This window comes from Periplaneta americana, chromosome 7, assembly GCF_040183065.1.
Source record: "Periplaneta americana isolate PAMFEO1 chromosome 7, P.americana_PAMFEO1_priV1, whole genome shotgun sequence".
In the NCBI taxonomy this organism is placed as follows: domain Eukaryota; kingdom Metazoa; phylum Arthropoda; class Insecta; order Blattodea; family Blattidae; genus Periplaneta; species Periplaneta americana.
Window position 1 is genome coordinate 118,062,699 of NC_091123.1, and position 26,730 is coordinate 118,089,428.

General features: G+C 35.3%; 1 protein-coding gene across 1 annotated transcript in view; it reads left to right on the forward strand.

The window, feature by feature from the left end:
- LOC138703389 (EF-hand domain-containing family member C2-like) overlaps positions 1-26,005 on the forward strand; it is a 49,844-nt gene extending 23,839 nt beyond the window's left edge. The window contains exons 9-14 of the mRNA XM_069831216.1: positions 1,964-2,160; positions 8,775-8,908; positions 13,130-13,243; positions 16,866-17,045; positions 17,141-17,243; positions 25,599-26,005. Coding sequence (XP_069687317.1) covers positions 1,964-2,160; positions 8,775-8,908; positions 13,130-13,243; positions 16,866-17,045; positions 17,141-17,243; positions 25,599-25,712 — 842 coding nt within the window. The 3' untranslated portion in view covers positions 25,713-26,005. The remainder of the gene's footprint in view (positions 1-1,963; positions 2,161-8,774; positions 8,909-13,129; positions 13,244-16,865; positions 17,046-17,140; positions 17,244-25,598) is intronic.
- The last annotated feature ends 725 nt before the right edge of the window (positions 26,006-26,730 follow it).

Below are 26,730 nucleotides of genomic sequence, written 5' to 3' on the forward strand. Positions count from 1 at the left end.
TTTAAAGAACTGTAGTTCCCCCCCCCCTCCAGAAATGAGATATAGTTTAAATTGTTGGAAAACTACGTAATGTCATAAAAGTAGTGAACCGAACCGCCAATGCTACTGTATAATCTTGGTAATTATGGCACAAATGAAAGTTTAGCGCGTGAGCATAAGCAAGTGTGCTAATTTTCATGGGTGTTTATAATGAAGTTTATACACGTGTTATATATGCTTTATGCTATTCTAGGATTCAAGTAAGTAAAAATACTATTAAAAATTTACAAAATGTAATGTTATAACGTAGTAGAGACATGAGTACTGAATATGACGTAATATATTGTATGGTTGCTAAGAGCATATTCCGAATCTCAGCGCTGAGCAATGTGATGGCATCACAGTGTTCCGAATTTCACCAATGGCTTCACTGAAGCTCCACCGGTGTCGCAGCGGTGCCATCAGCTTGCAGAGGTGGTGGCAGTCTCCATCAGCCGCCATCAGTGAATCTGATTGGTTCTTGTATAGGGCGGGAATTAGCAGACGAATGACATCGTGCACTGTTGTGTCATGGTGGTGTGTTCTGCTGTATTGTTTGTAATGAGCACAACGTAAAAACAATATGTTAATGGCTTATGAGCGAACATGTCAATGGACCAGTTATTACTACCGGTTCAAGAAATAAATTGTTTATGCTCTCTTTTCTTTGAACGAGATGGCAGTACGGAAATTTCGCAAAATTTTGCTAGCGTAGCACAGACAACAACTTGTACAGTCGCCATGATAGCCATTGATCCTTCCAGCAGTTTTGTTCCTATTTGCTGCAGCGTGACGTCATTGTTGTCCACCAGTCCAGTGAGATTCGGAATACGCTGTAAGTAACCGTTTCTAAGACAATGTTATTTGCTGCTGTTTTGAAGCTTTTTCTTACAAGTACGTTGCATAAAATTGTGTTGTGAAGGCGATGATATCATGAAACACTAGTTGCTAGATAACCTTTTCTGACATCAGTGTCGGAATTAAGCCAATTGTGCACGATTTATAGCTTCATAACAAGCCTGTTTTAATGCTAGGATTGCATAAAGTTAACATTATGAAACGATTTGCCATTGCTATAATATTATGTAATACATCATGGTTGTCATAGCAACTTCTTTCTTCATAGACCATGATATTAAACTATCCAACATTACTTATTAATCTGATGTTATTTCTTTATTAATTGTTTTATAATACTGTCGTATAAAAATAACGTATGAAACACGTTTATAATGTTATACAATTATTGTACTCGTCAAAATTATGAAACTTGCTTCATTCGTTCCCTAAAAATTTACTCATGTCATAACGTATAACATTATGAACTTGTTTCATAATATAGACTACTATTGTCAAGAAGTCCAAGAAGTGTTCTGCACTATAAATATTTCTTAACAAAAATGAATATTAAATAACTACGAGTAAAATGTTATTTGTACGATCACTAGATACTCATAAAATACTGATTCTTTATTGGTAGTCTAAATTAGCATGCATTGAACATAATACACATTGTTTTTTTATGCTAATGGCAGGTACTTGACTGATCGTCATTCACCCATATGAAGCCAGTTGTATAGACCAATTTACCTATAGAGTCTTTTCCCAGGGTCCAGATCTTTGTAGTATATTTCTGTGCCTCTGTGCAACGTCACATTTACAGTAGGAGGAAAGAAAGAGAGAGAAGTTCGCAATGCTTTTTAATGCTCTGATGCCCAAGACTAAGATAAGCCATTTGAAATTTGCCAGTCACTTACCGGCAGAGATATAATGAACTGTACACCATAGGAAGCTGGTATATCAGTTTCTTTATAAGTCACTGTGAAATGAATAGGCCTACCGTACCATTACACCACCCTGCATCTTCTTGTAGTTATTGGTATTAGCAACTCGTTAACGTGACAAGTTTTATACTGGAAGCTTAATCTTTGCTTTGCTGTTACAGGTTTTATTGGTGGAGAATTCATTAAACGGACTAAAATTGAGAAACCAGGTCAAGATATATACACTTCTGAACCACCTAAATGTTACACACAAGATGATTTTTATGTGGGCAACATACTAAACCTTCATGGTTTTGAGTTCTTGTTAGTTGAAGCAGATGAATATGCATTACGATACATGGAAATTAACTGTACTGAGGTAAATTTCGTTTCAATTTCTAACCTGCAGCTAAGGTTAACAGATTTTTTTCACAATTCCCGGAGACATATAAAAAATACTTTTAACATTTCTGTTAGGTTGCTGGTCACTTATATTAATTATTTTTACACAATTTAAAGAATTGCAATACTGGTTCTGATTTTATTGACAGACTAAATTATTATTTTAAATATATAAGGTAATTTTATTGTAGGCCTACTTATTATAATACAGAGCTATTATCATCATATGTCCCAGAAAAGAGTGGCCCGCCAATCAGCCGTGCTCTGCATGGTTTCCACCGAGCGCATAACAATTTCTCTAGCGCTTCTCCAATATATAATAGTACTAACAATAAATGTTCAATAATTTGGACTTGCCATGCTCACAGTCGTTGCTGAAAATGGCCCCTGTTTACCGCCACTGACATCTTCTGATAAACGAATGAACAACATTCTGAAGTTCCACATCATTGATAGCTTGAATTTCTTCTCGTATATAGTCTTTTAGTTCATCTATAGAATGAGGATTTTTCCTATAAACCCTACCTTTTAGTGTTCTACATAAATAAACGTCACAGGGTGTTATGTCTGGGATTCGTGGAGGCCTCAAATTATTATTGATTAGTCTCGTACCGAAAATACGCCACAATTCTCTCATTGACACGGCAGCTGTATGAGGAGTGGTGGAATCTTGTTGGAAATAAACTGACAATTGTTCCGCGTAAGAACACTATGTTTTCTGCTTGATTTTTGATTCTTCACTGAGCCTGTTTTTTTTTAATCTTTTAGCGAGTCATCTACTTGTTTTGGCAGAAGGCACAGGTCTGTTTGAAAACTTTATTCGAAATTTTCTTCTTGTTTTCGCATACGATCTTCTGCCTTTTATGTACGTATTGTATATATACACACGTTCACACAGTGAGAATTTGGTGCTAGGCATTACCTAAATACTTAATAATCACTCAACTTTATATACTAACGTTGTACACTTGAAGAATCAAAAGTTTCATTACACGACTTCTAAGCACATTGAATCCCACATGGCTACTGGAGCTCGATTGCGCGGGACAAACTGTTAGTGCACGGTGGAAACCATGTAGGGCATGGCTGGCTGGCCGGCCGCTCTTTTCTGGGACGTATGATAATAATAGCTCTGTACATTACAATTTTGCTAAATTGTTATAGAAATTGAAACATGCTTGGATTCATGTCCATTGACAGTCCCAACTTACAAACAATAGAATATGACAAAAATACAAGAACATAAAATAGTGATGTTTCTATTACACGTTCAGTCTTCAAGTCACTATGTCTTTTCCTTTTCAGTCTTCTTTGTACTAGGTTTGTCAGGGGATTAGCGCAATTTCTCTGAGCAGAAGGTTGACGTGTTCACCAAATGAATTGTGTAGCTTGTTGTAGCTTGATCGCAGGACTTCATTTACGTCTGGAATACACAAGTCAGCATGCAATACACTGTTACAGACAACCATGGGGCACCAGTGATCAGTAATAAACTATTCTTTTTTTTTTTTTTTTTTTAGAAGAGTAAATTTTTTAAGCAGGTCTTCTTTAGAACTCAATTTTTCAGCAAATTCTTGACTGATCATATTGAAGTTGGTTAAGATAATAAGCACGGCACTGACAGTTTCTAAACTCATTCTGGGTTTTGGGGATGTCCACATTATGTTCATTCAAAGCATTACTTCCAGGCACAGAGACAGCTCAATCAACTTCTAGAGTTGTGCGCAAGAAATCATTTTCTCAGAAAAAAATAAAAATTCCACTTAAAATTGCATTAGTCCACACATTAAAAGTGTTAAAATTTAACATTAACATATCACAATACCAATACATACAAAATCGCAACTTCATTCAGAAAACTAAAATATAAGATAGCATATAACACAAGTAACACAACACAGAAATATCTAAATAATCAAATAAATATAATTCAACTGGCGTTTACAAACTAAAATGCAATAGTGGCCCACATTTTTACATAGGACAGACAGGAAGATCCTTTCAAACAAGATATAATGAACACATTAAAGCTATAACCAAACCCTACATCACATAAAATTTTGCAGAACATATTATCAACAATAATCACGACTACAATAATATAGAAACAGATATGGAAATTCTACACATCACACCAAAAAGTCCACAGTTGAACATGTTAGAACATTACGAAATATACAAGCATACAATAACACACCCACAACATATACTTAATATACAATTACCCATACATTATTCGATATTATAATACGTAGCCTAACACACAAATAACCACCGCCACCATAAGAACAACACACCCCCACCCCTACAACTGACGAATGCAAATGGCAGAATTCAAGATTATCAGAAACAATAGTAGTTCATAGGACACTGAAGATGACGCAGCACCAGCGTCGAAATGGGCCATCTGTCTAAGGTACATAAGCTATTTTAAATTTTAATACTTTAACATGTCAACTAATACAATTTTAAGTTTTTAAATAAAATGTTAAAGTGAACTAGAATCAATAAAAATTCCACTTCATTTTGAGCAAAGAGTGGCATTTCCTTCTTTCCACTGTGCCATTTTTTGTGAAGTCACATATTTCTTCAACCCAGAAATATCATCAAATAAATTATCACCATCCAGGTAAAATCCATCTACATTTGAAGAAAAATAATTGACTGTCACTTCAAACTTTTCTCTTTCTAAAGAAGGTTTCAGCAATATAAGTAGGCTACATTTCATACATGTCTTATCTTGTGAATGAATATCACTGGCACTGGAATATTCAACGGCATTTTCGTAAAATTCATGAGAGAGACTGAGAATGCTATTGTGAAATAATAGCTATTTCTTTTAAGGATATCTAAAAGTTGTATAATTGGAGATAGGATAATTTTTTCTTCTTTCCTGGAGTTAAATTTTTTTTATTAACTTCGATAACAACAGAAGACTTTCTGCAATTATGTCCTCACCTTCCGTTTTAATTATGGCATCATGATAAAGCGGCAAAGTTGCATTAATAAAATGTTATTTATCACTGCAATGTGCAAAGATCATTAAACCATATTAATAATTAACAATGAAAATCCGGGGATATCTGGGAAAAAATTATTAAATCTGGGGACATTCCAGGAACGAAATCTTCCAGGGACAGAAAGCAAAATTCGAGGACTGTCCCCATGAAATGGGGATGTCTGGTAACCTTAGCCTACAATACATCATTACTTTATTAGAAATCGTAGAAAATCATGACCACTCACTTGAGCTGAATACTATGGATTTGGAGTGTTGACCAGTGCTGTCATGGATGCCATAAGGGGCCATACATCGTATGGGAACCTACAATTTTTTTCAATTAATCGTATGGGGAAAATAATATTTTGTCTGTATGGAGCCATATGGCATATGGGTGCCTAAGTTTTGTACACGGAGATCTGTACAAATCTTAGATTATCTCTTGCTGTTCCTAACGTATTTTCTTTGATCTTCATAAACAAAAATTGTCCACCTCTGCAGCACTGGAATCCAAAATTATATAAAATAATGGTTGAAAAACAAGAAGTGCTGCAATTACACACTCCAAGATTCATTGAGACAAGTGTGCATCTACGGTAGAACTACATGGTGTATTCTTTAAATCAAGCTTGTTGTACAATTAAAATGTAAAGCAAAACATTTTCTTTACTTCTTCTTTAATACTAAAAAAAATCACTGAATGACAATCGGAGAGATAGAGAGAGGAGAGTAAAATATATTTCAAGGGAGAAAATAAGGGGTGGGACATATGGCCAAGTAAGAAATTACCATGACAGCACTGCTGTTGACTATACTACCACCACAACTGTCATCAATGTCACAGACTGAGGTCATCAGGCTTCTTACAGCTCATATTATTTGGCATAAGACAGCATATTTTCCACTTCAAGTTCTTGTAACAATAATGCCATTCTATGTGCAGTGCACTTATTCATGTAATGTTTATGTTGTAAGAGAAGTAAATTTGATTTTATCTGGATTAGAGTTTGTAATGCGAAGCTGCAAGTTCTTTCAGAAAGTGTCAGTAACAGCGACTCAAGTGTCTGTTAAATTAATACAATTTTCATTCTAGCACTTTATTCATTTTCTCGTGACATAGAAAAGAGAACGAAACATTGAGAGCTATTTTATTAGTGCTGTTTAAAGTCGCACTCTTGTTTTCAGATGTGTTTAGGGTTGCCAACTTTTTTGGTAGAAATATAGGAGACTAAGGAATGGACAAAATTTCACATAGAAAATTGTTCAGTTACTAAAAAACGACTTTATTATACACTTCAGCAGCTAGGCTTAAATTAAGTGTATTTTGAGACAGATTTTGTTTCGCATAATAGTTGAAGTCGATTGCATTTTCCACCTCTGATTTCAGTAGATGTGTCGTGCTCCTGCTTCGAACATCTAATGGTTCATGAGATAAAACACCCGCTTTGTATGAGCATTACTACTTGGTATGCTAGCCAGTTTTTCCAAATTTATAATACTGATATTTTTTTATTTTCAACAAGTGAGCATTAAAAGCCATTTCTGGCAAGCATTACCTTCTACAAAGACTGCACACTTAAAAGTATCTCTTGAACAACAAAATTCACCATCCTAAACAATCATCATTGACGGAAAAATCAAATGTTTGGAATAATGATTTTTATCTTATGCAAAAATAAGGAAGAAAAATATTCGAAGACAAGAAAAATACGGGAGCTGGCAGAATGTTAAAAATTTGGGGAAAATATGGAAGATCACGGGAAATACGGGAGGGTTGGTAACCCTAAGTCTGTTGAATAAAGGAATCGTTGAGACTTTCACATCGCTAACAACTTAAAAAATATTATCAATGTTAAATTTTCCAGTGTTAGGTAGTTATCCTTTGAAAAGCTGGAATAATTCAAGTACCTTGGAGCGACAATAACAAATATAAATGACACTCGAGATGAAATTAAACGCAGAATAAATATGGGGAATTCTTGTAATTATTATTCGGTTGATAAGCTTCTGTCGTCCCATCTGCTCTCGAAAAAGCTGAAAGTTAGAATTTATCAATCAATCTTCATAATGTATCCAGCTGTTTGCTGACAACATAAAGTCCACTATAGTCCACTGTAGTCTATTTAGTTGTTTTTCACGAGAAATGAGGGGTATTTTGATCGGTGTTCATTATAGATGCCTGTTGCTAGTAGCCAGTTAGGGTGTAGTCAATATATACTGCAAGACTATGTCTTCTGCAACTGGTACTGATGATTTTAATTTACTCCTTTTGTGGTTTATGGATGAACAGTATAGAAGAATGTGTTCCAGATCTCCATCATGATTATTACACCACAGACAAGTAGGATTATCAGAAAGGTGAAATCGGTGTAGGTACAATTGTGTGACAATGTGACCTGTTCTGGCTCTTGTTAAAAATGTTTTAACATGTCTGGGCAAGTTTTTTTTACATTTCCATGTCATTTGGTTTCTTTTGTATAGACTGTAAAATGTTTCCTTTGTCAGAAGAGAGCCAATTGTTGATCCATAGGTTTATAAAATGAGACTTTACTGAAGCAAAAGCACTGGAGATATCACTTGAGGAGATCTTGGTTGCAAATATGTTGCCTGCTTTGCAATATTATCGACTTTCTCGTTTCCAGGTATACCACAATGACTAGGTATCCATTGAAATGTTTCCTTTTGGAGTTCTTTAGTTTACTTAGTTGTTTCTGAATTGGAATAATTCTATGTGCATATAGGTTTGGTACATATTTAATTATATTGGAGTCGGTAAGTATGCAAATAGATTTTTCAGAAATTTGAGTAACACACTGAAGAGCAGCATCAATAGCTACCCTCTCGTGAGTACTCATCTTGTCGTGGTGAGGGAGCTTAAACTTGTTGTCTAAGCTAACAAGTAACAAAGAGGTACCCACAGAAGCTACATTAACACCAACGCAGTCCCACTATATTTTTCACTGCTTATGATACATGGAGTCCCTCAGTGTAAAATTATCTAGAGGTAAAAAAGTTAGAATTTATAAAACAGTAAGTTATATTACCAGTTGTTCTGTATAGTTGTGAAACTCGGACTCACACTTTGAAAGAGGAACAGAGGTTAAGGATATTTGAGAATAAGGTACTTAGGAAAGTATTTGGGGCTAAGAGGGATGAAGTTACAGGAGACTGGAGGAAGTTACACAATACAGAACTGCACTCATAGTATCCTTCATTTGACATAATTAGGAACATTAAATCCAGACGTTTGAGATGGGTAGGTCATGTAGCACGTATGAGTGAATCTAGGAATGCATAATTATAGAGTGTTAGTTGGAGGACCTGAGGGGAAAAGACCTTTGGGGAGGTCAAGGTGTAGATGGGAGGATAATATTAAAATAAATTTCAGGGAGGTGAAATATATGGAAGAGACTTGGTTAATCTTGCTCAAGATAAGGACTGATGTCGGGCTTATGTGAGGGTGGCAATGAACCTCCGGGTTCCATAAAAGCCATTTGTAAGTAAGTTTCGAAATATAAAAATTCATAGGAAAGTGGCCCTTTTATTCTCTTTTAATGATGCTATTTTTTTTATGAATATATTTGTTACAGTTTCCGAAGAGCAACATCATCCTAATAATAAACAAGATTCGTGAAGCTCTGAAGCCCATATATAAGCAGTTTGTTTGCGAATACCTTCAGACAGATCCTGAACAAGTGGGTATAATTTGTTACACCAAAGTGAGGTAGGTGCAGACATCGTGTTACATTATCATAAAAGTAACCGAAACCTTTCTATTGATATACAATGAGACCTCTCTGAAAGACCACTGCTATTAAGAGACCGAAGTTTTTTAGAACCGATGTAAAAACCCATAAGACAAATGTATCTTTCACATCAATTTAAGGACAGTGCTGTAGTTAGGCCGGTACGCCATATTGTCTGAACTAAAAAGTCGCTGGTACTGAACCGGAAAAATATAGACTCGAAAATATATTAATTATGTTTAAATAATCTTTAACACACTTTTAAAAGCAGGATGTTGGCAATTTGAAAAACATTTTGATTTTTATATATGGCATAAAAGTAGAGGCTGGCATCTCATATCCTTTGCTTAAACGCTTGTTCATTTGTTGTTCTATCGAAAACCATGGTCTGGCACTTCAAGAGTCGTTGTGATTTGTAAATTTCAAGTTTGCATACAGCCATCATATTTATATAAGTAATTAACACTAACTTCATGGCATGGTGCCTCAAGAAATCTGCTACAGTGTTTGCTAATTTCAAAACTTGTGTAGATGTCTTCTCATAACACTAGAGGTAATTTTATGATGCGGCACCTCAAGAATTCTGCTGCACTGATTCACTAATTTTAAAGCTCGCTCAGACATAAGTAGCAGTTTGCTAGAGGAGGGAAATATTACTTTTCGTGTGTTCATGTTATAGATTCTATTCTAATTTCAACTAAAGAATGTGAATGAGCATTACTGTAATAAACGATATCTGCACTAAGAAAAGGAATACTCTTCCAGTAAAACAGTTCCTAGGCTTTTGTTCCTAAAAAGTGTTGGGCCACCAATGTCAGCATTTAATTTCTTGCCTTATGTGCAATTGCGGTTGCGATCTGGAAGGAGATCTGCAGAGGATACTGCATGACGAAGTAACTGAGGAAAAGAAGTGCAGTACGAGTCCATACAGAGTCTAGTCTGACCAAGGAGATTTCAACAGTACCTTCTAAAATTTGTTTCCTACTACAGCACTGTTTAAGGACCACCCCTCTCTCCGACTACCAACCAATCATTGAATATCCGTTTTCTTAATTTTATTTATATTAAGAAACCAGATTTAAAAATCGAAGTACAGTTTTGTAATTTTACAATGCAGTAATTTAACGCACCGTGTATTGTGGGTCCCTATCACCACGGCATGGCGCGTCCTCAGGTTGCGGATAGAGGAGACGGCCTCCAGATATGGAGGGTAGCTGCGAATATATTGAATAAGCAGTCGTGGACAGCCGATAAGGGGTGGTCCTCCAGCTTGGGGGTTGGGCGAAGGGCTAACAACCCATCACCGTAAAAAACAGCTTGTTACGAATCCCTACAATAAGCCTCGGAATAGAATAAGGAGAATGGAGAAAGTTACACAACGCAGAACTGCACGCATTGTATTCTTCACCTGACATAATTAGGAACATTAAATCCAGACGTTTGAGATGGGCAGGGCATGTAGCACGTATGGGCGAATCCAGAAATGCACATAGAGTGTTAGTTGTGAGATCGGAGGGAAAAAAAGACCTTTGGGGAGGCCGAGACATAGATGGGAGGATAATATTAAAATGGATTTGAGGGAGGTGGGATATGATGATAGAGACTGGATTAATCTTGCACAGGATAGGGATTTTCTTTAATTTTCGACGTGTGGAACCATTTATATATTAATTAATTAATATATAAATATATAAATGGTTCCACACGTCGAAAATTAAAGAAAATCACGTTGAAAAAAATTCCTGCCCTTTATTGCATCTTAATAAGGAAACGTGTCACATAATTTTATTCTGGTGTCCTTGGTCTTTGAGAAAAAAAATGAAAACTGTAAGATTTAGTCATTTCACCTATGCATTCCCTTAAGAGTTTTATTTATTTTTTTTTTTGGCCCTGTAGTGTGAAGCTGTTACGAATAAAAACAAGTTCATGTAAATTGAGAAATGTATTATAGTTTGAGGATCAAGTCAAAGTGATTTTTGAAAGTGGAAGTGATTTATTTGAAAGAAAATTAGCGGAAAATTTTGAATGTTATTACACTACATTTTTAAAATTGATGAAAAAAATTGTAACGTAGTGGAATTCCATTGAAAGACTGTGTGACCAGAAAACTTATAAATGGACTTAATATTTTGAAGGTTAGTTTAGATAATGAAATTATATGTAAAAAAAAAAGTATAAGAAATGTCTCAGAATTCAGTTTATGATTTTTTAAAGAGGAAGTAAAGACTTACAGGATAAAATTCTATACACAACTTATAACTAACAGTACATTCCAAGTTCTGTTATTTTATAAACGTATAGTAGTTGAACTATTTCGTGTAAAAAAAAAGCCTCCCCCTGTTAAGTAATCACCCCTCTAAAAGACCAATAATTTTACATGGAACTATCAGTAGTAGTTTAATACAGGTTTCACTGTATGTGATACTTCCTTACAAATGGCTTTTAAGGAACCCGGAGGTTCATTGCCGCCCTCACATAACCTCGCCATTGGTTCCTATCCTGAGCAATATTAATCCAGTCCCTCCCATCATATCCCACTTCCCTCAAATCCATTTTAATATTATCCTCCCATCTATGTCTCGATGTCTCCAAAGGTCTTTTCCCCTCAGGTCTCCCAACTAACATTCTAAATGCATTTCTGGATTCACCCATACATACTACATACCCGGTCCATCTCAAACGTCTGAATTTAATGTTAGGTGAAGAATACAATGCGTGCAGTTCTGTGTTGTGTAACTTTCTCTATTCTCCTGTAACTTCATTCCTCTTTGCTCCAAATATTTTCCTAAGCACCTTATTCTCAAAGTGAGAGTCCAAGTTTCACAACCATACAGAACAACCTGTAATCATTGTATGTGATAGAATGTATTTTACATTTATTTATTTTTTTCTTAATAATGGTGGATACTTGACTGTACACCATTCCCACTATGAAGCCATTTGTGTAGATCAATTCCAGGGTGCGCCATAGAATGCTGGTCTGCATTACTGATATATGATGATGATGATGATGATGATGATGATGATGATGATGATGATGATGATGGTGATGGTGGTTTGTTGGGATGCCACAGGGAAACCTGGACCACAGGTTGCTTAATACAAGTCATAAATTGGAGATCGAAGCCAGGCCCACAGTGCTCTAGTCACTGGACTGCCATGGTGGAATTTTTATAAGTAACTAGAGAGAGTTTCTATGCAGACCAGTATTAGGTAGTCATGATCTGTTGGCTTAAGGATGGTAGTGCAGAACGCCCATCCCCAGGAAGCTAAGTGGTAAAAGATGGAGTGGGACCAGTCTGTGTAGAGAAGTTTGTATGAACTTGTCCGTACGGCAGTGTACGACTAATCACCACCTGCCAATAGAATTTGTTAGGTAGAGATTGGATTGGGACCAGTCTGCATAAGAACTCCTGTACATATGTATATTTAAGAATTGTACGGCAATATCTTTTAATTGTCCTGGAGAGTTTGAATTTCCCGGTCATGGCCACAGAGAGATTGTTTCCCGCTATGCATGCACCCACTCTTCACCTGGCAACCAAGCAATGTGCAGTTATTTGTACTTACCCAGCTCATATTTTATACTCAAAATGTCCGCTGTTGACTGCTACACATTGCCGACACCTTCTTATAAAATTATTATTAACTTCCACAAGTTCAACAGCACTCATTGACTCCATTTCAGCTCTCATATAGTCTTTTACGATCATTTATTGAATTTGTTTCTTTGAATATTTTAGCTAGGTTTTTTATTGTTTTACACAAGGTATGGGTCTGTTTGGAAATTTCTGTCGGAACTTGCATCTCGTTTTCACGCAAGATTTTCTGTATTTTATGTAAGTATTATCAATATACACACGCTGACATAATGAAAATGGCATTGGAACTAAACAATTCACACACTAATCACTAACTTCACAGAAATAATTAAGCAAAGCTCAGAAACTAAAGAGCATTGGAGTATGCAGCCACCCCGTATGGCAGCCAGTCTAGCACTGAGACTCCCAACGAGGAACAGCGTCATCAGCATATTAGTCATAAGGTCGCCTGGGAATGGGGAGCGGCAACTCTCTGGGACAATTAAAAGATATTCTCTGCAGTATGAAACTTCTGCAGAGAGATTACATGCTATGGTTTGATAAATATGCTTTACTACAATTTTATACTAAGTATTGACTGTAGACTATTTGTTTCAGCAAAGTTTTGAAAGAAATCATGGGTGATAACATTACACACCATGAACTGATAACACTTGCTCGTCATTACAATGCTCGTTGCATCAAGGAAAAATATACGAAAGAATCTCTCAGGTAATTTTCTTTTTATATGATAAAAATTCGTTTCATAACTCTGTTTTCAGTCGTTGTCATATAATCAAGCATAAAAGTTACTCCTGCATTTGGATATCGAAATATACTTAACAATCAAGCACTTCCATGGATGGATATCAATTTTTTTTTCATTTCATATCTTGTATTTCATTGATTTTACATCAGCACTATAGCTTTGAAATATGAAACAAGTAAAAAAATTATACATAATAGACAACATAATACATATGACAAAACAAAACCACAAAAAACAGAAGAATAGAACACAAACACAAGAACACAAAAAATACATCACACTAACATACGAAAACAAAAACACATAAAATTGCAACCTCATTCAAGAAATTGAACTACATCGCATACAGAACAAATAACGCTCTACAAAAACATCTCAACACACAAACAACACAAACAAACAAATACAACCACACAGGCGTATACAAACTCAAATGTAACACCTGCAACAACTTCTACATAGGACAGACAGGCAGATCATTTCAAACACTTTACAAAGAACACATCACAGCCATAACAAAATTACAGATCACCTCCACATATGCAGAACACATCACAAATGCCAACCATACCTACAAAGACATCAACACAGACATGGAAATACTCCACATCCAACCAAAAAGCCAGAAACTCAACACACTAGAACACACGAAAACACACACCAACAATATTCTCAACACACAACTCAACTTCAAAACACATATACTCTTTGACTCTACACTACGAACGCACCCACACAGGAAACAAGTCACCAAGACCAACAACGACCAGTTCCGAAGATGACCGAAAATAGGTCGAAACATGTTAACAAGGTACGTGAATAATATTTAACACAAGAAAGTTCCTATCATAAATATTCCGAAGTGATACAGTGTTAAAAATTTTGTAATCAAGATGCATAATTAATTATACAACCCCACTCCTAAAACATACCTATATACCACATTTAGATGACCAACTGGCCATTATTGTTTGGCCAAGCACCTGCATAGAATTGGAATATATCAGTCCCCTAACTGCCCATTGTGCAACTCAAACCAAGAAATGGATTCGGAACACCTCAAAATCTGTGCTTCAGTGGCTGACCATGATAATATCTTTGAAAAATATTGGAGTGCAAGAGGTCAAATGACTTTATTGTCAAACGCCTGGCATTAGAAAACAATATCAACATACCACATCCCTATTTTCTAAGCAGGAAAAACACATACACACACACACACACACACACACACTACATAATCAATTTAATACACCATACATTTTAATTCAAAAGGAATGCATGGAAATAAAAATTACCAACTGGGAGGAACTAGCAAAAGACACAACAGAGTGGAAGCGTTTTGTGAAATCGCATGGAGACGACATGCTCCATAATGTCCTTTGATTAATTGATTGATTAATTCATTCATTGATTTTAACTTTCTCTTCCCATTTCAACTTCACTCACTTACTTACAAATGGCTTTTAAGGAACCCAGAGGTTCATTGCCTTGGTCCCTATCTTGAGCAAGATTAATCCAGTCTCTACCATCATATTCCACCTCCCTCAAATCCATTTTTACATTATCCTCCCATCTACGTCTCGATCTCTCCAAAGATATTTTTCCCTCCAGCCTCCAAACTAACACTCTATATGCATTTCTGGATTCGCCCATACGTGCTACCTGCCCGCCCATCTCGAACATCTGAATGTAATGATCCTAATTATGTTAGGTGAAGAATATAATGTAATTTCAACTTCACTATCATTAAAAAGTTTGCCTAATTTTTTAACTCTCTTATATTAGTTGTACTACATATTTTCTTATAGGCTACATATCTATTTCATTCATTTTCATTTAGTGTTCTGCCCAAGGGCAAGTCTCACTGCAAACTCAGCTCTGTACAGTTTTTCATATTTTTTGCCTTCCTCTTTGTTTCCTCATATGATCCATGTATCTTAATGTCGTCTATCATCTGATATCTTCTTCTACACCGAACTCTTCTCCTGTTCACCATTCCTTCCAGTACATCCTTCAGTAGGCAGTTTCTTCTCAGCCAGTGACCCAACCAATTCCTTTTCCTCTTCCTGATCAGTTTCAGCATCATTCTTTCTTCACCCACTCTTTCCAACACAGCTTCATTTCTTATTCTGTCAATCTACTTCACATGCTCCATTCTTCTCCATATCCACATTTCAAATGCTTCTATTCGCTTCTCTTCACTTCGTCTAATATCCATGTTTCTACCTTATACAGTGACACATTCCATACAAAGCACTTCACTAGTCTCTTCCTTAGTTCTTTTTCCAGAGGTCCACAGAAGATGCTCCTTTTTCTATTAAAAGCTTCCTTGGCCATTGCTATCTTCCTTTTGACTTCCTGGCAGCAGCTCATGTTGCTGCTTTTAGTACACCCCAAGTATTTGAAGCTGGCCACTTGCTCTAGTGCCTCATTTAGAATTAGCAAGTTTATCTTCTGTAATTTTCTTTGTATGAATCTATTAATACTCAAAAATTTTTTTCTAACTATTTTTTAATTGTATTGTCTGTTTTTTGACATTCTAAAACTATATGGAACGCGTCTTCTCCCCTGCCATAAAGGAGGCAGATATCCTTTTCTATGGTACCGGTATCCCTCCTGTTTTTCAATTTTCATATTCCTAGCTAAGCCCATCCTCACCTCCCTATTATTTATTCTTACATATTCTTCTTGTTCCCATGACATTATTGAGCCAATAAGTAAAATACAGAATGGAATGGAATCAGAAACATGGAAATAGTAGAGAAATTAATACGTTTTAGGAAGATGATATTTAGCAGATTCAGAAAAAGATTAAGAGTCTCATTCTGTTCAGATGTTGAAAAACTGATTAAAAAGAAGTAGTAATATTACTCACCTTATTTCGTCAAGAAATTGTGTAACTCTTGACTTGTTCCGCATCTTAAAGCTTCAGTGTTGATGTAAGATATATGGAATATAATAAATGGAGGAAAAATGATAAGAGGTTCTTGCAAGTCTTCATTCAGAAAGGATTTATAACAGGGGTTGCCACCATTAAGGGGTGCAGAGTGAAAGAAAGAATAAATTCTTTTTAGAGAGACACATGCTTCTGTACCGCTTAATGCTAGATGCCTCTGGTTAATACAGTGTTATTTTGGAATTATATTAAAAAAGACTAGTTAAATGACTAATAAATAATATTTCGGAATGTGTATGGTAAGACTTTCCTGTGTTAAATTTCAACGTACCTCATTTACATGTTTCGACCTATTTATGGGTCATCTTCAGAACTGGTCGTTGTTGGTCTTGGCGCCACTTGTTCTGTTTCCTGTGAGGGTGTGTTCCTGTGGTATAGTGTAGAGTCAAAGAGTGTGTGTGTTTTGAAGTTGAGTTGTGTGTTGAGAATGAGCTGACCCATAAATAAGTCGAAACATGTAAACGAGGTACATTGAAATTTAATACAGGAAAGTCTTACCATACATATCCCGAAGTGATACAGTGTTAAAAGTTGTGTAATCAAGATGTATGAATAATTAATAATTAATAACTCTATATAGTTGTTTATTGTGGGAGTTTCACGTGAATTTTGTGCATTTTTTCTAGGTCTGTCGTGCATATGGAACTGAAGCGTTTCCTTTTCAATCAAATGGAACGATTACATGAGAGCTTCCTTCTGCATGATCCTGAGCGCAGAGGATACGTATCTAGAAATACTGCCTACGCCATATGCAGAGGAGCCAAGCTCCCTATTGACAAGGATTTATTGAATGCTGTTTTAGATAAGTAAGTCATATAAAATTACACTGCATACAAAAATAAACACGGTGATTGTTTGTTATAGCCCTAATTTTTTACAATAATATATATATTTTTTATAGGATTTGCAAGAATGAAGCTGGAGATCTCGATTACAAAGACTTGCTGGGATTTTTAGATTTGAAGCAAACACCACCACCTCCTACAGAACCTATAAACACTCAGGTATGAGATACCACAATATTAACAATACAAAAGACACACGCGCACGCACGCGCACACACACACATATACACACACACACACACAAGTAAAAAAAAATGACATGGGATTTATAGGGATCCCTGTAATTGTGTGAAACGTTTATGGCTGTCAATTGAGTGTTATTGTTAGAGTTGCCATACGTTCGTATTTTGTACGGAAAATTTGTATTTTATCCATGTCCGTGTCCATATCGTACAAGTAAAAGAAGTGGCGAAATGTACGTAATTTCTGGCTTAGAGTCGGGAAAGAGAGTAATAATTGGGATGCTCAGAGCACAAGGAAATCAAGTCACAAAAAGAAAGTTTTCAGAAAATTAGACTTAAAGTTCTTTATGTAGGTGAGTGTGATTTTAAACATCTGGACCATTGCAAAGATTGTGAGGACATGATTCTTTTATGCTTTAAAAGTAGTCTCATCTAAGGCATGTACAGAAGAAATATCTCCCAATTGACCAAAAGTGAACTTGATTCCCTTGTGCTCTCAGCGCCCCAATTATTGGTTGCTGCATTTTTCAAGAAATGGCATCTTCTACTAGCAAAAATAATTAAAATGCTCTCTCAATTAATAACACTCAATAAAAGAATTGTATTTCAATGGATACCATCCCATTGTGAAATCCTGGGTAACGAGAATGTGGATGCTTTTGCAAAGAAGGACAGCACTGCTACTTACAGACCTGTTACTAAATCTACGTATTACTCTGTGAAGAGATTTATTAAATCTACATACTTAGACTTCAACAAACAAAATTTGATAACACAATCTCACGGGAAAAAATTGAACTCTCTGCGTCATAATCCACAGTTAATTCCCGATTTACCACGAAAATCGTCTGTAGCTGCATTTAGATTGGCAACAGGCCATAACTGTTTGGCCAAACACCTGCATAGAATTGGAAAATATCAGTCCCCTAACTGCCCATTGTGCAACTCAAACCAAGAAATGGATTCGGAACACCTCAAAATCTGTGCTTCAGTGGCTGACCATGACAATATCTTTGAAAAATATTAGAGTGCACGAGGTCAAATGACTTTGTCAAACGCCTGGCATTAGAAAACAACTTTTTACATTGTTACCAACGATAATAGCTAGTCCTACTGTTCTGTTTTAAAGATATATCAGTAATCAAAACACTTCTATTACAGATTACGAAACTCATTTACAGGAGAAAATATAAATTCCCCCTTCAGACAACAAAACAGAAAGTGGCAATATTCATCACTGAAGGTGAAATGAAAGAAGAAATTTCGAAGAAAATATTCTGGACTGTTATGAACACCTCATTTCATATCTTCATTTATGGGAGGGATATTTTGAGAGTGCTGATCGTTTTTCCTGGATTCAAGTAGGTTCAGATTATATGAATTAGACTGGAACTGTGTTGAAAAATCAATTCACCTGTTTCTAATCCTAATGCTGTCATCATATTGACAAACTTTTTTATGAAGTCTTTTCCTGAATCTTGTACTTACTTACAAATGGCTTTTAGAGGTTCATTGCTGCCCTCACATAAGCCTGCCAACAGTCCCTATCTTGAACAAGATTAATCCAGTTCCTAGCATCATATCCCACCACCTTCAAATCCATTTCAATATTGTCCTTCCATCTATGTCTTGGCCTTCCCAAAGGTCTTTTTCCATAGGGTCTCCTCACTAACACTCTATATGCATTTCTGGATTCACCCATACATGCTACATGCCCTACCCATCTCAAACTTCTGGATTTAATGTTCCTAATTATGTTAGGTGAAGAACACAATGCATTCAGTTCTACATTGTGTAACTTTCTTCATCCTCCTGTAACTTCATCCCTCCCAAATATTTTTCTAAACACCTTATTCTCAAACACCCTTAACCTCTGTTTCTCTCTCAAAGTGAGAGTCCAAGTTCCACAACCATACAGAACAACCGGTAATATAACTGTTTTATAAATTATAACTTTCAGCTTTTTTTTAGAGTAGACTGAATGACAAAAGCTTCTCAACCGAATAATAACAGGCATTTCTCATATTTATCTGCGTTCAATTTCCTCCTGTATGTCAATTACATTTGTTACTGTTACTCCAAGATATTTGAATTTTTCCACCTCTTCAAAGGATAAATTTTCACTTTTTATATTTCAATTTCGTACTATGTTCTGGTCACGAGACATAATCATATACTGGTACTTTGTGTTTTCGAGATTTACTTCCAAACCTATCTCTTTACTTGCTTTAAGTAAAATTCCCGTGTTTTCCTTAATCATTTGTGGATTTTCTCGTAGTACTTAAAAAAATTAGATGTGGGAAATTGAAAAGAAAAGGAAGACACTCGAACACAGAATTGAAAGATGTAAATCTCTGTTTTGAAGTTTTCAACATTGAAACAAAATGTAACAATTTTGAAAAAGTTTTAGAATTTGTGTATTGCCTTCAGAAACCTGCACCTATGAAAAGACACCTGAAAGAAATAGACTCCAAGTAAATGAGTTTAAAGCACTGCTTCATATTTAAGTCACTTCAGAGTTTTCATGCGTGGATTTCTATGACTTCTTCAAAGAAAACACTTACCGGTAATTTTTAAACAAGTACATTCTTCCCAGAAGTATAACAATAATAACTAATGAACGTTAGTGAATAAGGTATAACTACTTCACTGTGTTAATGTTATGATTCTTTATGGTAAATCAGACTATAATTCAGAGGATGCCGAAAAACCACGTCGAAACTAGTCAATCAGGTAATTTATCATCAAAATTCATAATACACCGTAATTCAAAATGTTGTTGTTAGTCAACTGTCTGAAGACAGGTTTTAACCTCATAAGTAACACCAATAAGGCCTCATGAGGCAACTAAGCCAGGAGATAATGGGGTAGGGTGGCCAGTTCCTTTCCCCCTCCAATGCATACATCGCCGATTAAATTAGCTACATATTCCACTAATCAGACTTCACATGAAAGAGCAGATTTCAATTTTGTATTACAGACAAACTATCAAAGATAGAAACACATTGTGCAGGTCACTGGATAAAGGAAGGTTCAAAGTTTTATCCTGTACACTCAACATGAGCACCATGTGTTGCGCGAGAAACATCGAGGTGGTAGACCAATTCATTCCACACATCAACTGGTCCCTGTTTATTGAATTGATAGTTTCAATAATTCGGTTTCTCAGATCTTCAAGAGTAGCTGCCAAAGGTGGGACAAACTGTGTGTTTTATGTACCCCCACAGATAAAAATCACAGGATGTAAGGTCTGGTGATCTGGAAGGCCAAAAACAATGGACAAGATCTTGTTGTCCACCTCTTCCAATCCAACGTTGTGGAATGGTGTTGTTCAGATAACACCACACCTCAAGGTGAAAATGAGGCAGGGCGCCATCTTGCATGAAAATGAAGTCATTGGAATCGTCATGAAGTTGAGGAAACAACCAGTTTTGCAGCATGTTCAGGTATGACATTCCTGTCACAGTTTGCTCCGCAAAAAAGAAAGGTTCATAAACTTTGTTTAGCACAACACACATTCATTTTCGGTGAGTCTCTTTCATGTTCGACGACTACGTCAGGATTTTCTGTCCCCCAAATCTGCTTGTGCCGAGGCAGCTGTTTGTTGAATCGACGGTGGAACGAATGTTGCACTTTCACAATGGATTGATATCTCGCGAATTCCAACACACAAAATGATATTTCCTGTAATAAAGTAGCCATGTTGCTATAAACAAACAGTGCATGTGTTCAGACTTTGAACTTCCTCTATCCAGTGACATGTGCAATGTGTTTCTATCTTTGATAGTTTGTAAAACAAAATTGAAATCTGCTCTTTCATTTTGTATCACAGTGTATTAACACAGTGTAGTACGTAGTTATTACTTGTTCAATAACGTTCATCAGTGATTTATTTAAGTGTTGAAAGAGTGCATCCAAGAATGAAGATGAAAATAATTCATGAATGGCACAACTGATATTATGTACGTTTAAATCAGACTGGCCTATTAATGTTACGAGAGTAGAATTATGATACATTCAGTTTCGCTGTTAATTTTTTGTGTATTGGTACAGTGTAGTATAAATAATATCCTTTAATAGAAATAATATCACCAATTTTTGGGAAAACAAAAATGTCCGTACTTTTGTATCCAGAATTATGGCAGCCCTAGTTATTGTGATATTTAAATGTTTAAGGAATTGGTTCTTATTTATAAGGGCTGTGAATATGATTGAGAGTGAATCAGTATGAAGTATTCAGTTAAATTTACAGTAACATCACCATTAATATAATAGAAATTCAGATGCAATTAAATACAGAAGAAATTATTAAAATTAATCCAAAATGATTAAAAGTTGTTGTTGTTGTTTAATGCCTGGCATCTGGCAATGAAGCCATTAGCGCTCTTGCTCTCCAGTACTTTTGAATTAGATCTTTCTCTCCAGACAGTGTGCTGCAGGTTTTCAGATGTTCTTCGAAATGATTAAAAGTACAATTTGCAATATTATATTTGCAAGGAGCACTTATAACATTTTTCCTTCAACATTTTCTTGGTTTAGCTGGTGTAACTCGTCTATATATGCAACACCTAGTTGCGAAACAAAAATAAATAATCTTAAGCTAAAATTTAAACAAGCTTTAATATTGTATATTCAGATGTGTACATTTTTGGTTTGTAAACAGAGATAACTGATAAGATAAGCTGTTAAGTTGTGAACTAAATATAACAATAAGAAAAGTAACGACAAAACTGTGTTCTGAAACATTATTCACTTAGGAGGGGAACACAGAAGGGTGGGCAGGCTTTAACTTTGAGTGAGCACAAGCTGTCCCTGACAAATATGAATAACCTATAGTACTCACAGTCAATCATTGTGGGCCATTCACGTTTGTTAAGCACTATTACCATACCAAATTTGTCCCCGATTAAAATATATGGCACCGAAATTACGTTCAGTGAATCAGTAAAGAATCTAGGTATTTATATGGATAAAATTTTAAATTGGAACATTCAAGTTGCAGAAATCTGCAAAAAAGTATTCTCATTAATCCACTCGTTTAGGCAATTGAAGAATTTTCTACCCTTTTCCATGAAAAAAATGTTAGTGCAAACACTCGTGATGCCCCACTTCGATTACTGTGATATTCTGCTTACTGACCTAAGCGTTACTTCGGCGCAGAGACTACAACGTGTTCATAATATGTGCGTATGTTTCGTCTGCAATATTCGCCGGGCTGATCATGTAACACCATCCCTCGAAATGTTGTCCTGGCTCCATCTAGAAGATCGTAGGAAAATTCACTGTCTTTCCCTTTGCTTCCACATATTGCATTTCTCCACTCCTGTCTATCTTGCGTCTCGTTTTCAAAATTTATCCACCCATCATAACCTAGACACACGATCACAACACTCCTCAATATTATCCATTCCCTCCCACCGAACATCCTCATATTCATCTTCTTTCACTGTGGCTGTTCCTCGGCTTTGGAATTCCCTACCGAGTAATGTTAGGGACTGTCAGACACCAAACCAATTTAAGAATAGACTAACGAAATATTTTTCTAACAATTCTTGTTAACAATAATAGCTGTTTCAGATTTCCCAATGTTTAATGGTTATATATATCACAGAATAAATATTTAAATTATCTCATTATTATTATTATTATTATTATTATTATTATTATTATTATTATTATTATTATTATTATTATTATCACTATTTCTTACCAATGTTTATTATTGTCATACTAACATTACTTATCCAACTTTCATTATTTACTTTCATGTTGTTTTATGGTCTAGATATTAATGTAATAACTATGTAACCAATTGTATTCAATTAGAATTAGAGTCTGGCTGGGCGGAAGAGAAGGCCTACTGGCCTTAGCTCTGCGAGATTAAATAAATAAATAAATTATTACTCTAAATTACTAAGCATATTCAGCAGGGTTGCCAGATTCTCTCATCAGGAATCCAAGACAGATAATACTGTGTAACTTAACGTGACTATACATTTGAATCAATTCAATCTGCAATGCAACTGATTTTACTCGTTTTATGCATTTCAACTAATTATACAGGGCCTGCCTAAACTTTTAATTTTGTTAAATGTTTGCTATATTATGAAATTTCCTTTGAATTATTGATAAAGCCTGGAAAAACTGACGTCATATTACAACCTAATGTGTAGGCCTACTGAAAAAATGCACGATACAGTGCGTAAATCCTATCAATAATAAATCAACTTCCAAAGGTAGTAAAGAATAAAGATTAATTAATTCATAGTGTTATCCCTAAGGGCAGTTCTTTCACTGAAAACCCAGCATTCTCTAATATTTTCTGTTTTCTGCTTTCCTCTTAGTCTCCGCATGTGATCCGTGTATCTTAATGTTGTCTATCATCTAATATCTTTTTTTACCCCAAACTTTCCTTCCGTTCACCATTCCTTCCAGTGCATCATCTTAGCCAGTGGTACAACCAATTTATTTTTCTCTTCCTGGTCAGTTTCAGCATTATTCTTCCTTCATCCACGCTTTCTAGCACAGCTTCATTTCTTATTTTGTCTGCCCATTTCACACGCTCCATTCTTTTCCATATATCCACATAGAATAAAGATATAATACCTAATACATACTATAGCATTATCGTTTTTATTTCAAAAGAACCTGATAGGAGGCACCAAGCGACATTGACAATGACTTGAACATAGGTTGGACAGGGTCTTGAAAAAATTAATAAGGAATTTTTTTAATAATTGATGGAAATGAGCAAAAAAAATTATCATCATAAACATCTCGGGTTAGGCCGTCCGGCCTGTTCCATCCCAATAGTTAACTGAAGTCTAAAACTAGTCACTCCATCGTTGTCTCAGTCTTCCTACATCCCGTCGTTCCATGGGTCTGTAGTTGTGCAGTTGTCTTGGAACTCTGTCTGATGACATTCTCTCTACATGTTCGTGCCATCTATTTACATAGTTATGTGTTACATCAATTATATTTGAAATGTCTAATTCCTGTCTAATGTATTTGTTTTGTTTATGTTCTAGCAGTGTATATCCTACCAACGGTCTCAACAATTTCAGTTCTTCTGCCTCCATTCTTCTTTCTTGCTGTTTAGTTAGGTTCCAAATCTCTGAGCCATTTTTTTTTAGTTATTTTACGACGCTGTATCAACATCTAGGTTATTTAGCGTCTGAATGAAATGAAGGTGATAATGCCGGTGAAATGAGTCCGGGGTCCAACACCGAAAGTTACCCAGCATTTGCTCATATTGGGTTGAGGGAAAACCCCGGAAAAAACCTCAACCAGGTAACTTGCCCTGACCGGGATTCGAACCCCTTGCCACCTGGTTTCGCGGCCAGATGCGCTGACCGTTACTCCACAGATGTGGACTCTCTGAGCCATATACCAATGTTGGTATGACCATTGTTTTGTAAAACTTCAGAACTGTATCTGTCCTTACCTTCTTAACGAAGGTTCTTTTAACTGTTCCTATTAGTTTTTGAAATTTTTATATCTTTTTGTCAAAATCATTTATCTTGTCATATGATAATGTGCAGCCTAAATATTCAAAATGGTTCACTTGTTCTACTGGTTCATCATTAAGAATTATTTTTAATCTTATTGGTGTTTTTCCTTTGAATCTCATAACTTTTGTCTTTTTTAAAGAAATATTTAAGTTAAATTCTTTAGCTATTATGTTCAGGTTATATAGGGCCCTCTGTAGGTTATCTTCTGAATTTGCAAATATTACCTGATCATCTGCAAAAAGTAAGGTGTTCAAATATTCCTTATTTATATTAAAATTTGATTTTAAATTTATCTGCCACTGTTTTGTGACTTCGTCTATAAAAAAAGTTAAATAAAATAGGCGACAATGGGCACCCTTGTCTTATCCCTCTTGTTATTTCTCTAATTTCATTGGTGATAGCTTTGTTTAATTTTATTTTAATTGTAGTATTTTTATATAAACATTGTATTGTTATTATTAAATGTTTTTGGATTTCTCTCACTATTAATATTTCCCATAATTTTTCTCGTTTAACTGTATCAAAGGCCTTTTTATAATCGATGAAAGCTATGCAAGTTGGGATATTATATTTTCTGTGTTTTTCAATTATTTGGCTTAAGGAAATTATTTTTGTTCTAAATTTTTTTACATTCCAGGGCAAATATAGCTCAGTCCAGGACACAGGAGACACAATTAAAATCCAGAACAATCCTGGGAAATTCAGGACGTCTGACAATCCTGATGTTCAGTAAACTTTATAATTTTAAAGTTTTTGTATTTTATATGGTGATTATCTCATTTACCAGTACCGGTATTTAATATGTTATTATTTTATTTCAGCACGCCTTTTCGTTCCTTGCCAGTGCACCAGACAACAGAATTGGACCTGTTGACTTCCAAGCATTTCTCAAGGACCTCGACTTGGAGAAGCATGTTGTTGAAGAAAGTGGGTGATAAGTTGTTTGGATGTAAGTGAACTCTATTGGAATTCTTTAATATTTTTTGATAATGTCTCAGTATAATTAACATCTTGATGTATTTCAGTTCCATTACATTTGCCAGTTACACAACTATTGTGATTATATGTGCAAATTAATAATCTGTGTAAAACTTTTTATGGCATTAGAATGAATGAAAATCTGACTGTTAACCAGCGCATGTGGTAAGTTTTGTGATACCGGTATTGAATGTTTTATAACTTTACAATTTAATGTAACTTTATTTTTTAAATCTTTTTGATATAAATAAAGGGTGCTTGCCCACTTGCAGTGTAAATAAATACATACATAAGATATTCTTCAATACTTTGTACTTTTCAGTCTTGATTTTATTACATAATTTTGTTAGGGTTCCCAGACGTCCTGTAAAATACAGGATTGTCCCGTTTTTTGCTAATGTGACCCATTGTCCCGAGAAAGGTCTTCAGGAAAGCTTTCTGTCCCGTATTTTAGAGTTCTAAACTGAGAAAAAAAAAGGAAAAGTTACAATGTCTATTCTATATTACAAATTACAAACATCGCACATCATCATTGCAGGTGACTGTAGATAGACTATTATGAAACAATATTATTGTGAATTATTAATTTCTAAGGCAAGTGGTGGCAACATGAAGTCTGGGTGAATCTTTTTAAAAGTGCTGAAGGAGAATTTTCAAATTTGAAGAGGGTAGTGGAGTTCATTATGTGTATCCCTGGAACAAATGCGTGTGTCGAAGGATTATTTTCTCGCATGAACACTCTGTGAACTGATGAGAAAAAATAAATTGCCTGTAAAAATAGCAAAATCAATGCTTGTTGTAAATTCATTCTTCAGTTAGGACTGTGTTGCTTTTCATGACATGATTCTTCAAAATAAACAATTATTGTTAAGTGAAATTCATTCTTTAGAAAAATATTGTAAGCCCAAGGCGGATTGATTTATAATAATATTGTCATGTGAGTAACTTAATGTATTTTGTAGCTATTTCTGTTAT